Here is a 15702-nt window from a genome sequence, read left to right on the forward strand (position 1 = left end):
ATGTTCGTAGGAATCCTCAATAGGGATGGGAATACCCTTTGGGCTTTATATTTATCAGACACATTCGGTTAAGGCTATTCATTTCGATAAATCTAACCCAAATTATTTTTTTAAAATAAGACTAAGATTTTAGTTATGTATTGTTGATGTCCAGTCCACTGCCGACTCAATGCTTATATTTTATAAGGCATATGACTTAGGTCCCAATTTTAGGGGGCCTCAATTTTTACTAAAAATTAATTATTCATGATAAAAGAATATTTTTTAAAGAAATTATATTATTTCATTTTATTCAAACTCATTTAAATAGAAGAAATAAAATAATTGTTGCTTTGTCTTGTTACATTATACTCTATGATAAGTTAGAGTATACTCGATCAAAAATATGAATCAATAGTCAACTGCAAGCCTATTTGGATTAATTTATTTTAGGTGTTTTTAAGAGAAAAAATTTTCACCATCCAAGAGTACTCAATGACCCGAATCACTTTCGAATGCCTTGAAATCCGAATCAAATATTGAATGCCCCAAAACCCAAATCAAATATTGAATACCCCAAAACCTGAATCAACTATCAAACCAAGTCAACAATTATCATATAAGCTATAAAAAAAAAAGGTAAAATGAAAAAAAAAACGTAGGGCCCATTTGGCCATGTGATATGGTATCACGATATGGAATCACGTTATGGTATCATGATATGGAATCATGAGATGAAATTGAAGGTTTGTTTGGACATGCGATATGAAATTTTTGTGTTAAATATTTTCTCATAAACATAAAAATCTCATAAGTTATAAAACTATTAAAATAGCCCCAATTGTTTATTCAATCTTATCAAATAAATAAAAAATTATAAATCGCATAATAAATTATTACAAAGTTATTTGTTCTCCACTTAACTAATTGTTTCATCTAACTTTAATTTAATAAAAAAAATTGAACATACATTGTAGTGTACTAGTCTTTAATATAATCCTCCCACATAGTACGGACAATTTCCTCACGTTGAACTTGCATTTCTCGATCATGTGACCGAGAAGACGAACCAACATTGTTACTTTGAGCCATTTGTTGGTCAATATCCTCCGCAACTATATCTTCATGTTCATAGACCATAAATATTTCGACACTACTTTGGTATTCTCGCAAATAATTATGTAACACTGCACAAGCTATAACAATTTTCACTTGTGTATCAATATCATAATGGTTCATGCCTTGTTTCAGTATTCTAAATCTATTTTTCCAAGCTCCAAAAGTCCGTTCAATCACATTGCGCAGAGATGAATGCCTATAATTAAATAGTTCTTTGGCATTTTGAGGCTCTCTTTCACTTCCTTGGTAATCTTGCAAAGGATAGCGTAGTCCTTTGTATGGAGCTAAAAATCCTTTTGTGTTTCGGAAACCAACATCAACAACATAATATTTATCTACCAAAAAAACAATTTATAAAGAATTACTAAAAGCATATGTGACGTAAATGAAACAACTTTGTGTAAATAAATAATATTTATTCTAAGGATGTAATTTAAAGTTACCATGTGGCGGAAATGGAAATTGTGACGTTGGTTCAACAAGTACATTCTCAAGTACTTTACTATCATGTGCAGTACGTTCCCAACCAACAACAACAAAGGTAAATCGCATATCAAAATCACAAGCACATAAGACATTTTGTGATGTTCTTCCTTTGCGATTACGATATGCTTGTTGCACCACTTTAGGAGCTCGCCTTCTATATATGTTCCATTAATCGCAACACAATCCTACCAAATAAAAAATACATCAATATTAGTTTAGTGAATATAAAATAAATTGGAAGTATTATAGAATGCACTTCTTAAAAATAATGTTTGTAAGAGTAATAAAAATAGTGCTTCCAAGACAATGCAAAGTCATAAAATAAATATTATCTCTTTAGACAAAGTTGATAGGAAATATGTAACTAAATACTAATAACTTACACATAAAATATAAATGTGAACTTATTAAGGCCATAAAATAAACTTATTAATGTGATTGAAATTTTACCTTAAACCAAGGCCAAAATCGAGTATTATGTCAAATTTTGGAATGTATACCAGTCATATTTTTTGGTTGTATAAATGTTGGTGCCATCTTGCTAATTGCCTCGGCAACTATTTTAACATGCCGGTTAATTGTTTCAAGTGAATGCTGAAAAGTTTTACAATCGTGAGGTGTGAGTTAAAATGACTATATGTTGGTGAGAATAATAAATTTTATGTCGGTGAGAATAATAAATTTTAAAAAGTAATGATATGATTATAAATTTTATTTACATATGAAACAAATGGTTAGTAGATATAAATGTGGGGTTGTTTTAACAAAATATAAACTCATGGATCAATTATTGTATTAAAATATCTCAAATCATGATATAGAATCACCATATAATTCCATATCATGGTTTTTGGAGAATATGGTATCACCTCTCATGATATGGAATCATGAGATGGAATCAGCGTAAAATCGCATGTCCAAAGTTGATTCCATCTCACGATACCATATCGTGATATGGTATCGCATGGCCAAGTAGACGTTTGGCCATGCGATACCATATCACGATATGGTATCGTGAGATGGAATCAGCGTTTGGACATGTTATTTTATGCTGATTTCATCTCATGATTCCATATTATGAGATGTGATTCTATATTCTCCAAAAACTATGATATGAAATTATATGGGAATTCCATATCATGATTTGAGATATTTTAATACAAAAATTGATCCACAAATTTATATTTTGTTAAAACAACCTCACATTTATATCTAATAACCATTTATTTCATATGTAAATAAAATTTATAATCACATCATTACTTTTTAAAATTTATTATTCTCACCGACATAAAATTTATTATTGACCAACAAATGGCTCAAAGTAACAATGTTGGTTCGTCTTCTCGGTCACATGATCGAGAAATGCAAGTTCAACGTGAGGAAATTGTCCGTACTATGTGGGAGGATTATATTAAAGACTAGTACACTACAATTTATGTTCAATTTTTTTTATTAAATTAAAGTTAGATGAAGCAGTTACTTAATTAAGTGGAGAACAAATAGCTTTGTAATAATTTATTATGCGATTTTATAAATTTTTGTTTATTTGATAAGATTGAATAAACAATTGGGGTTATTTTAATAGTTTTACAACTTATGAGATTTTTATGTTTATGAGAAAATATACAACACAAAAATTTCATATCGCATGCCCAAACAAAACTTCAATTTCATCTCATAATTCCATATCATGATTTCATATCACATGGCCAAACGGATCCTTAGAAAACTCAAAATGACCGTAAAGATCGTTACAATATAATTACCATCATTTGAAATTTAAGAAAATGAATTTTCTCATGATCATAATAGAAACTACTAGGATTTTCACCTAAAATCTATCTTTGTATTTAAGGGATAAATAAAGTGAGTTTCGGTAAAAACAAAACCATGTATATCTCCTATACTTGTATTATAGATTAAGTTATAAATAATCAATTGATTTGCTGGCATACTCTTGTCTTCTAGTGGAGTAATAATTTTTCGTTATTTTTTATCTCCCCCGGGTCAACTATATATTTTCTCAAGACAACTTAATAATAAAATAATACAGAAAGCTCTAAATTATTTAGTTGAAAAATCAGTAGAAGTTGAAGCTAGACATCTCTTGTTTATTTCAAGTAGCTAGAACTATATTGTAGTTGCAAAAATTAGAGTTGATAATGATGGGTTTAATCATCCTTATTATTTGGTTTTCTGTAATAATTGGCATACCATTTGGGTGTTTTGGCAGCTATGAGAGAACATTATTATCAGTTCAAAAACAAAAAGCCCTCTTTGTGTTTGGTGATTCTCTCTTTGATCCTGGGAATAACAACTACATCAACACTACTACTCAATTCCAAGCTAATTGGTCGCCTTATGGTGAATCATTCTTCAACCCTCCTACTGGCAGATTTTGTGATGGTCGTATCATTCCTGATTTTATTGGTAAGTTACATCGATCGCTGATCTACTCTTAACAAAGATATCGAGTTTGTATGTATGAGAAATATATGGTAGTAGATACGACATAAATCTTTCTAAGAGCAGCTCTATTAGTTGAGTGATCAAAATTTGAGAAATCAGCTCGATTTTAGTGTTACCCAAAATTTCGATAGAATTGTTTTTTTTTATTATATATATGGTAAAGATAAAAGTACTTGAACAGTTGAAAGTGTTATAAATATGTATGTTTATGAATATTATCATATGGAATATTAAGCTATTTGGTTTTGTTGTGTTTAATTAGCGGAATATGCTGAGCTTCCACTGGTTCCATCTTATTTTGAGATTGGAAAAGACCATTTTGTCCATGGAGTGAATTTTGCATCAGGTGGAGCTGGCTGTCTAGTTGAAACTTTTCGTGGCTTTGTAAGTCATTTTTCTATTTTAATTCTTCCTTGCACCAGATTCTTTGTAAAAAATAATAGAAGAATGAAATTATACTAGTGAAATCAAATCGAGACATGAACATCCATAGTTAGATAAGAAATAAATAAAAGGTCATATTATTATGGCACTGTCTAATAAAGGCGGCTCCATAATCAGTGATTAAAGGATGAATGGGGTCAGCTCAGGTCAGGTCATTGGGCTTATTATGAGCTAGGCCCAGATAGTGACTCTTCAAAAATATCTCTTGACGTTTTAACTCATTGGTAATTCTAAGTCCTAATAATTATTATGTAAGTACCCCAATAATATAACCTAGACTAGAAACCGTTCTAAGTATAAAACTGAGGTGTCACAATTTCTCTAAATTTTGGGTGTGCCTGAAAAATTATATTTAACTGTATCACGTCAAATAAAAATAAACAAAAATATCTTCTTACGTGAGTGAATTTTTAATTACCTTAACAATTTTAACTGTCAACATAGTAGATGTAGTCCTCTTTAAACTAGAAAAAGATATCATCACTAAGAAACTAATTTTATTTTTTTGAAATTGCAGGTTATTGACCTTAAAACACAATTGAAATATTTCAAAAAAGTTACCAAAGATTTGAAGAACAAGTTTGGAAGAAAAAAGTCTAAACAACTCCTCTCCAATGCTGTATACATATTTAGTGCAGGAAATAATGATTACTTCAATTTTGACGCAACGTATCCAAAACATGAATACGCAAACATGGTAATCGGCAATTTGACATCTGTTATCAAGGTACTTACATTTTAATGGCACTGAGGAATTAAAAGTAATAAATTACTATTTTGTTAGTTTTCTAAACAAAACATCTATTTTTATTATATGTTAAATTTGTTTGGAACAGGGAATACACAAGGAAGGAGGGAGAAAATTTGTGATCCTTAGTTTGGGTCCTTTGGGTTGTACACCAGGTTCTAGGGCTCTTAATTTCCAACAAGGAAATAAAAGTGGCAACTGCATACAACAACTCACAACCCTTGCAAAAATACACAATTCAGCTTTGCCTAAAATGCTAAAGCAACTAGAGCAAAAGTTACCTGGATTTAAGTATTCCTTATTTGATTTTTTCAAAGTTGCTACTGAAAGAATTAACAATCCTTCAAAATATGGCAAGTTCCTCTTCCTCTACTCTTCCTTTTGGAGTACAATTATAATTTTGAAGGTACTCTTCTAACATGCATGTATATATTTGCCTAGGCTTTAAAACATCAAAAACAGCTTGTTGTGGGACGGGTCCATTCAGAGGAATCTATAGTTGTGGAGGGAAGAGACAAGTAAAAGAGTACAAGTTATGCAAAAATGTAAAGGATTACCTATTTTTCGACTCTGGTCATCTCACAGAAATGGTATACAAACAAGTTGCTGAATTACTATGGAATGGCACTGTGGATGTTATTCAGCCTTACAACTTGAAGTCATTTTTCCATCTACCAGCATAGCTTATAATTGAATAAACAACAATTCTGTAAACATATATGATGCTTGAGATGTAGAACTTGTCATTGTATGAATGTGAAATTGGAGAATGCTCTGAATTCATGCAAATAAATTCCCTATTGTCTCTCATTCTTCAATTTTTATGGTCATCGATCAGTCATAGACGAGTCCTTTTGATCATAGTCATAGACTAGTCTAGGTTTATTATGCCAATTGCAGAATATATTATAGTAAGTGGTTAATCCACACTTGCTAATGCAAACTTGACCTGTGACACCGAGGCCAAAAATTGACAACAGAGGAATAAATCACAAAAGGTGAGAAGATCTATATAACAAGAGTAAAGTATAAGGTCAAAACACATGTGTTTAGTGGTAGCAATATCATACCAAAATTCAATGACACAAGCATGGGGAAGGGGTGAAAAAGTAACTTGACATGAAAACAACAATTTGATAGCACATCTTTACAAGGGTAGACAAAATCACAGGATACAAGTTCAGCACTTCTGTCCTTATATACCTATGATAGACATTATTTAACCACTGTTCGACATTGAAGAAACATTCAAGTTCTATCTTAGTATCTCGAACAATCCACTCATTCCCCAAGGGTAGCTACACTAGAAACCGGCATTGACGGTTGAGACTCCTTATAAATGGGATTTCAAGGAAAGTTATTATGCTAAAACTTTCCCCTTGTGCTTGCAAAATCAGGCGGAAAAGTTTTTGGCAAAACAATTTTCAAGTTTTAATGGCGTTTGTTTGATAGTGTTTGCATATCAAACAAACAAAACTGTCTTGAGAAAGTTTTTGGCTAAGGACTTCTTCACCCACTCTTCCTTCCAAACACTGGTGCAATTTGGCCCAAAACTAACATAAGCTTCTTACAACAGTTACTTTAAGCAATACTGAGAGCTTCTTTTTAAAAGAAAATCTAATAAAATTGACTGTTTTCCTTTTCTTTTAGACTGATTTATCTTCCAGTACTGCTATAATTCAACAACAAAGTATGCATTAGAGAGTGGCCTTCCTTAAAAATGTTAATAATATGAGCTTCTGAGTAACACGACACAATCACTGCATTCAAATAATGATTAAGGAAGCTTCTCAATGCTCACACACGTCCGAGCTGAGAGAAGATACTCTCCCAAGATAAACACAAGCCTTCATCCACCTTTCTGCCTACAACATTGCAGAAGAGAAGCCCCAAGTCAATTAGCAGCAGTACTATCATATGACAGAAAGCAGATTTGAGTTTTTAGCCAAAAAAGGAACATAGAGTCATGATTGAGATATGCATTCATACAATCAATAGTTTAGGAAAGGAGGCAAAATGTCCAAGATTTTCATGTCTTCCATTTTCAGTTCTAAATGATTTCTAAAGTCTGACAGCAACCAAAAGATGACCTAGGAGTAATATCCTTGCTTGGAGAAACAAAGATGATTTTAGCAAATATACTGAATGTCCAGCTATCATCCCAATGATGTAATTCAAATAAAGTGTTTCATGTTAATTAAGAGGCAGCATTCACTATAACTGATTGTGGAAAGAGAAAACTATAACTACTGGTATCCACACTGTCACTGTGCAGATCTAACTGGTGTATATGATTCTAATAGTTATAATTAAGAGACATGAACTTAGGTGGAAAATGAAAGCAATGAACAACCAGAGATCTATGTGTGGATCGTGGGTAGCATGCGGAGAATTTGATATGACCAGACTTGTATCAGAGGATCTAACATGAATAGAATGAGAGGGTCATGTATGAGTTATGAATTATCAGAATGCATAGAAGATTTGGAGTTAATTTATCCACAATTAACAGAGAGAGAATAATGTTACCCTTATGATTCCTACATTTGGAGAAGTTTTGTAAGATCCTTTCCGCTTTTTCACAAAGGCATCTCTTGGAACATTGGGAATGGAAATAAAACCCAAATCTGGGAAGACAATTGGATAGAGGCCACATACTCGCTTGGACAAGTACTCCAAGGCCCGATCAATAGAAATGAATCCAATATTTTGCTAAATGAGCTCCTCAAAGATAACAATTGGAACTTTTCATGCCTATCCTTTGTCATCCCTAGCGAAGTTAAAAATTCCATAGAAAACACCTACATCCAAATTCTTCCCCATAAAAAGGACACATTTGTTTGGAACAAAAGTAACGACGGACATTTTAACACTAGAAGTGCCTACACCGTGTATCTCCAAACCATCTACGAACCTACTATAAATGAAAATTCCAAAAGCATTTGGATCTGAAAGGCAAATACTATTAACAAGATAAAATTCTTCCTACGGCCTCTCCTCCCACATAAACTGCCAACGTCAATTGCTTTATACAATAGAAATATTACAAGTTCAAAAAATTGTCCCTCATGCCCTAACATAGAAGAAAATATTAACCATATATTTATTGACCGTCCAGATGCTAAATATATATGGGAGAAATATAATATCTCTATTAACTCCCAGGATATCCATGCTAGCATTCAACAATTGTGCACTTCAACGTCCTTTGTTAATATAAACAATCACCATTTGGTGCCCACCACTATTCTAACTCCAATAATTCTTTAGAATATTAGGAAAAACAGAAATAGCAAACTTTTTTAAAAATAAATATTAGTAGAGCTCCTAACACAATATATAATATTTCTTTCCAAGCCATTGAATACTACAACATCGCACAAACAACTCCCAAAACACTCCCTACACACATGGTTCCTGTATCTTGGCCCAGGCCACCTGAAGGAAAATTTAAGCCAAGTATTGATGGTTCCTTTGAACTACAAACCACAAATGGTGGAATTGGAGGAGTCATTAGAGATCAACTAGGCACAGGGATCATGGGTTTTGCTTGCAAAATCAAAGCACGAAATGCCCTTCAAGCAGAAGTACTGGCCTTGCTACATGGACTGAATATAGTAAAAAATAATATTAAACATTTGCCGGTGAAATCTGATTCTCAGGTATTACTTAACACCTTGAATAGTAATAGCCTCATGTACTGACATATCTACACGGATTGCAGGTCACTACTCCTACAGCTGGAAGGATCATCTCTGAAGCTCATCCCGAGGGAGGCTAATACAGTAGCAGACTTATTAGCTAAATATGGAAGGACAATGAAGGATCCACATATGAACTGCAACCAGCTTATGTTTTTGTAGTATCTCCTTCTCTGTAACAAATGCTCTCGAAAGAGATGCGAATGGAACTATATCTCATAGACTAGTTCCACTTTTGTATGGATAAAGCTTCATATTAATTAAATATAATCCTCCCGTTCTTAAGCCAAAAAAAAAACAACAGGGAGAGCATATACTTAGGTTGGATGAATTTCAACAATCATCATAGTTCCTCAAGATTAGACAGATTCCTTTCCACAACACAATGGGATGAAGAGTTTAATTAGATACATCAAGTAGTCCGCACTTTACAGAATCGCTTGATTGCCTCGGACATAATTCATACTACTCTAATGTGGGCAAGGGGTAATTATAGGTTATACTTCAAATTTGAAAACTGGTGATTACATGTTGAAAGTTTTGAAAAGAAGATAAAAGAATGGTGATAGTCCTTTATGGTGGCAGGCAGGCCTGATTTTACTCTAATAAGGAAACTGAATATTTTTAAGCAAAGTTGGTCGAGTGAGAATATCAAAAGGGTGATGCACAAGTTAATTGACAAACACCAGACAACATTCATCACAAGGAGGCTGATCATGGATGCTGGCCCTAATAGCTAATGAGTGCATGGATAACAATGATGCCCCAATCCCAAACAAGTAGGAGTCCGCTATATGAATCCTTACTGACCATATTATTCCATTCAGGCTCATCTCATGCCAATATTATGCAAATGCAATTGAAAAGAATTAGTTCTCTATATTTTCCAAATGCATAAATCTCTAGAAAGCATTGGACATATAATAAAAGTGTGAACATCTAAAACATATTTTTTTTAACTAAAAGGTATTCATCTGTATAGATCTTTTTCATCCCTTGTGTTTTATCTTTTGCTAAGTACGCATTTTTTTATAACCAAGTCTTGAAGCCTGTATGGAGAATTAAACTCCAGAACTTTTCAAATGGCGATGAACATACATGACCGCTGATCCTAAGAAATTGTAGGTCCTTCGTTTAAACTTAGGTCTACCTCGTCCATTGAGACTACATCCTTCCTAGCTCCCAAAAATGAGTGCATGGATATCAGAGTAAAAGAGCAAGACACCTGGAATAATTTGCAAGTTGGATATCAAAACATATGATCATGTGAATTGGGATTTCCTAATCAATGTTTTAAATGATATGTGATTCAGTAGGAAATGCCTTAAATGGATGTTCTTCTGTACCAGCACGGTCAGATATTAAATTTTGATAAATCGCTTTCTTGTGGGCTTCTTTCCTTCACAATAGGCCTTGGGCTAGATAACCCTCTATCTGTTTTTCTGGTTGTACTGATTATGGAAGGATTTGTCATAGTGGATGGATAAGGGGATTTAAAGTGGCAAGCATTGGCTTTAATACTATGAATTACATACTTTTTACATGATGATACACTAGTTTTTTTATGCTAGTGTGGAGCAAATAAGGTATGCAAGGTTGATTTAACTGTATTTGAGGAATTGGCTGGCCTAAAAGTAAATTGAAGGGACAGAATATATGTTCTCTGTGAATCAAATGTCCAATGTTTCAACACTTGCTACCACACAAGAATTTCAAGTTGGTAGCTACTTCACGTAAAAAGAACAAGCCGTATGAAAATTGGCATGGGGTGATAGAAAGATGTGAAAAAAGATTTGCAAGATGGAAAATTGAACATCTCTTGCTGGGTGGAAGGTTGGTCTTGATTAATACTGCACTTAAATCTTGCCAACTTATATGATTGTCAGTATTCCTTTACCAGCTAGTTTAGAGAAAAGATACTAAGAAGAAACTTTCTCTGGCAAAGCAACAAGGCTAGATATTTTCACTCAGTCATATGGAGCTCTATTACTATAGGCCGGAAAAAAGGATTGGCGATCAAGATTCTGAGGCAGCATAAGAACAGCCTTCTGATGAAATGGCTATTGAGATACAATTCAGAAGAACAAGCACTATTCAGAAAAATTATCAGAATTAATAATGTCAAGAAAGCTTCGGTGTTCAAATCTATCATCTTTTTTCATATGGGGTGGGAATATGGAAGAATACCGAAGATCTATGGTCCTCTTTTATATCACATATTCATATTAAAGTGGATAACAGTACGAGGGTGTCCTTTTGGACTGACAATTGATTAGGCATGGTCCCTTGAAAGAACAGTTCCCTGACATACTCAATAATGTACAATAAATCAGAGAGTACTTTGAGCTCCTACAAAAGACATGGCTGGAACTTCAACTTTTGAAGCATATTGAATGACTAGGAAATAGGCAGGAGTGCAGAATTTTGAAAGTACAAGAGCATTATTAAGTTATCTATGAAGAAAAGTAAAGCTCACTTTATAGTTCTGTTCTGCTATGCCCCTCTTACCTATGATCAAACAAGCAATCTCGTTACCTGGAAACAGAGCTAAAAGGTGGATATACCGTCAAAAATTGCATGTTTCTCTTGACTACTAGCCAAAGAATCATGCTTGACACATGATAATTGTAGAAAAGGGGTTTCCAGATGTTCCTTATGTGGAGGAATACTAGACACAGTAAATCATCTCCTAGGAGCACCAATGAACTGCTCAAACGATTGAAATTGGGAGGGGGAGGGGGAGATGTAAGCAGAGGAGAATAAACAAATGGTGGAATCTCAATCCTGCAAGTTTATGGTTTACTGTATACATGTTTTACATTTTTATATAAAAAGGAAATTGTAAATGAAGTTGAATCATCGAAAGATCTCATAGAGTCTTACAAGGATAGAATGCTACCAACTTTTTACTACATAATACCAGTACATATTGCACAACCTTTGGGCTACAGCAATAAAATACTTACCGTTTTAACCCCCAAAAAAAAATTAAAAATAGAGACACTGTGCAGGGTTTGTGGCACAGAGGACCTAGCATGCTACACTACCATGACTGACCTAGACTACAAAGATGAAAAATGCCAAGTAGTCTTTAATTAGGAATAAAAGTGGATATCATATAGATGAAGGGTCAGTTACGACAGAACACTTAAACATATACGCTGATTCCGTGAAGTACTTCAGATGATACTTTAGGTTCTTACTGGTTCACCCATGAACCACCCCATTCTCCCAGGAAAAGCACATTACTAAAGAGTCAACCAATGCCGAATTCCATATACATGACCAACTAAAATTGGTTTTTCTGAAGCAACACATTCATAGAATTCATCCTAATTATTTTCATGAAAATAAATTCATCCTAAATTTACTTGTATCTGTTTCTCAGATAACACTGTTTTTCTTGAGAACAAGCAAAGGTCTATTAACTCCTTTCCAAATTGTTAACACTAAGTACATGTCACATGTAGAGCATCATGCCTACACTAGACCAAGTGTGAAAGAAAGTGTTTTTCAAATTATAATGAAGATTTTCGACCCACAAACTTGAGCCAAGATTAGGTAGACGAGCAATACTGTCCCACAAACACTGTCCTGATTGAGATAAAAATTCAAAAGATCAATGTCATACACATCAAGTCTTATTTGAAAATCATTAAACAAGAAGCATCAGTTGATTTGAAGACTACCCTCAATCTCTAGTTTTCATCTCAATAATGTATCATCAATAATGAAGTAACATGCTTGAATAGAGCACCAAAATGAAAGAAGTACATTATCAAGAGTCGAATAAAAACCTCTTAAGCAAACATTGCTTTGCGACCACTGTAGAAACTTCTCTTTATCTTGCAACTTTGATGTATAAATCATACAACTCAGGCATCTTTTTTCTGAAAGGAAGTACATATTTCTTTTGAAACATTGCTTCAGAAGATGACACGACAGTGTAAAGACTTAGCTTGCGTTTTATCAACTGGTTTTCTTTAAGAATTTAAATATTTCATTCCTTGGCATTATCCTCTTCTTCAAACTGTGCTTTAAAAGCGGCTTATGAGAAGCCAGATTACTAGGTTCATACCCCAATTCGTTCATGAAAAACTTCAATGTAATCCTTATCTTAGCCTCTGATGAAGTCAAACAGGAAGGAGGCTTTCTCACCATTGTGCAGATATCAGAATGAGACCATCCAAAACTCCGGTAAATATCTAATTTTTTTTCTAATGTAGATTCATGAAGCGGCACAAGTGCTGCAATGCCATGAAGAAACATACGTGATCCTCGAGGAATGTGAAAAATCTCTTCTGCTTGATGTACTACTCTCTGAAGACAGACAGGGTTACGAAGCAGACATCTAGGATAGCGTTGAAAAAAAGTAGCAATATCAATTTGTGAAAAGCCAAGATTTTGCAACAGTGCTATATTAGGCGGTAATACTTTAGAGATATTTTGCGAAATCAACCTAGGTTCTTTCTTAAGAACCATTGCTACAGCATCATGAGTACCCAATTACTCCCGCAGATAATCAAGAGTAGGTTTTATAGAAGTATGTAAACCTCTTCTCAAGAAATCGCTTTTTCCAATTAATGTAACAAGGTCAGACCCAGATAAGTTAAGTGGTTGTAAAACCTTAATTTTGGGTTTAAGGGTTGTGTCAATATCACAAAACAACAATTTAGGAGAAGAAGAGACCAGTGTTTTGATCTGTGATTTGTTCAAACCAATTTTGTGAAAGAGATCAAGTAACAAAAGAGGCTCATAGTTTCGGAGTGTCGAACGAGTTACCTTGGCGCTTGTGGAAATGGCTTCTTTTGTTGAGAACCCAAGTGAATTCACCATGAAGTGCACCACCAATTCATCGGTTTTAGAACAAAAGAGGTGAAATCTGATACCATTAACCATGGAAGAGAGATCCTTTTTAGCGCCATTTCTACCAATTCCAAACATCCCTTCCTTTGCAGTGGGACTCTCACTGCTAGATTCAATTTTTTTAGATTTTAATCAGAAGCTTATTTTGAGAGTTATATTGTCTTTGAACTATGAGAAACAACTCAATTTTATCGTCCATTTACTTTTGGGGTTAAACATATCTATCTCTGTCTTTTGGTTTTTTGCTGCATTTAATCCAATCATTTTCTTTTGGAGAGTTATAGAATTTTATTATAAAGAAAGCTCAGAATAATATAATATAATATAATAAGAAGAAGACAAGAAGTATAAGATGGAATAGAGAGATTTTTTTTAAGTGTGTCTTGCTAATGGTGAGTGATATCTCTATTTATAGTGTTGAGATATCATTCCCAAAAGTTATCTAACTAGTGGATACATAGTTATCTTAGAAGTTCTTATCACATTGGAAGCACCTATACATGAATCCAATTTGTTTGGATAAATCTAATGGATAATCCACATATCTAATACAATGGATTTATAACACTCCCCCTTGGATGCCCATAGATAATGTGTCTCGTTAAAATCTTACTAGGAAAAACCTAGTGGGAAAAAGCCTAGTGAAGGAAAAAGAGTACACATATCTTATACTACACTTTGAATGTTGCCTCGTTAAAAACCTTACCAGGAAAACTCAAGTTGGGACAAAACCATAGTTAAGGAAAAGAGTACAACGCGTATTTCACTCCCCCTGATGAAATCTTTACTTGATATCTCGGAGACGACGCATTTCAATCTTTTATCTCAACTTCTCAAACATTGATGTTGGCAATGCCTTAGTGAATAAATCAACAAGATTATCACTTGAATGGATTTGTTGAACTTCTATCTCACCATTTTGTTGAAGATCATGTGTGAAAAACAACTTTGGTGAAATATGCTTTGTCCGGTCTCCTTTGATGTATCCTCCTTTTAATTGAGTTATACATGCAGCATTATCTTCGTACATTGTGGTTGGTATATTCTTTTCCAAAGAAAATTCACACATATCCTGAATATGGTGGGTCATTGATCTCAACCAGACGCACTCTCGACTTGCTTCATGGATGGCTATTATTTCTGCATGATTTGAAGAAGTGGCTACCAACGTTTGCTTCATTGATCGCCAAGATATTACTGTTTCTCCACACGTAAACAAATAGCCTGTTTGAGACCGAGATTTATGCGAATCAAATAAATATCCAGCATCTGCGTAACTAATCAGTTCTAACTTGGATTAATCAGAATAGAATAAACCCATGTCCATGGTCCCTCGAAGATATCTAAATATGTGTTTAACACCATTCCAATGTCTTTTTGTTGGGGAGGAATTGAATTTTGCCAGTAAACTCACTGCAAAATAGATATCTGGCCAAGTATTGTTAGCAAGGTACATTAGTGCCCTGACTGCACTAAAATATGGAGTTTCATCACCAAGAAACTCTTCATCCTTCTCTTGACGTCGAAATGGATTTGTGTTGATGTCAAGCGTTCTTACCACCATTGGGGTACTTAATCAATGTGATTTATCCATGTAGAAACGCTTTAATATCTTTTATGTGTATGTTGATTGATGGACAAGTATTTCATTTGGAAAATTCTCAATCTGTAGGCCAAGACAAAATTTTGTCTTGCAGAGATCTTTCATTTCAAATTTCCTTTTCAGACACTCCACGACTTCTAACAGCTCTTTACAAGTTTCAATGATGTTCAAATCATTAATATACACAGTTATTATAACAAATTCAGATTCTGACCATTTAATGAAAATGCAGGGACAAATCAGGTCATTTTTGTACCCTTTCTTTAGCAAATATTCACTCAGAC

General features: G+C 33.7%; 1 protein-coding gene and 2 pseudogenes across 1 annotated transcript; 2 read left to right on the forward strand and 1 right to left on the reverse strand.

Moving 5' to 3' along the window:
* On the forward strand, nucleotides 1-108 carry LOC125809496 (U6atac minor spliceosomal RNA; annotated as a pseudogene).
* A 3582-nt stretch (nucleotides 109-3690) lies between these two features.
* Nucleotides 3691-6046, forward strand: LOC125809238 (GDSL lipase-like). The gene is made up of 5 exons (XM_049488900.1): nucleotides 3691-4017; nucleotides 4319-4440; nucleotides 5018-5227; nucleotides 5337-5601; nucleotides 5690-6046. The coding sequence occupies exons 1-5, from the start codon at nucleotides 3750-3752 to the stop codon at nucleotides 5929-5931; spliced, it is 1107 nt and encodes a 368-aa protein (XP_049344857.1). The 5' UTR covers nucleotides 3691-3749; the 3' UTR covers nucleotides 5932-6046.
* A 6744-nt stretch (nucleotides 6047-12790) lies between these two features.
* LOC125809379 (uncharacterized) lies at nucleotides 12791-15379 on the reverse strand (annotated as a pseudogene).
* Between the last annotated feature and the right edge of the window lie 323 nt (nucleotides 15380-15702).

This window comes from Solanum verrucosum, unplaced genomic scaffold, assembly GCF_900185275.1.
Source record: "Solanum verrucosum unplaced genomic scaffold, falcon-dt-bn FXZP01000062.1, whole genome shotgun sequence".
NCBI classification, from domain to species: Eukaryota; Viridiplantae; Streptophyta; class Magnoliopsida; order Solanales; family Solanaceae; genus Solanum; species Solanum verrucosum.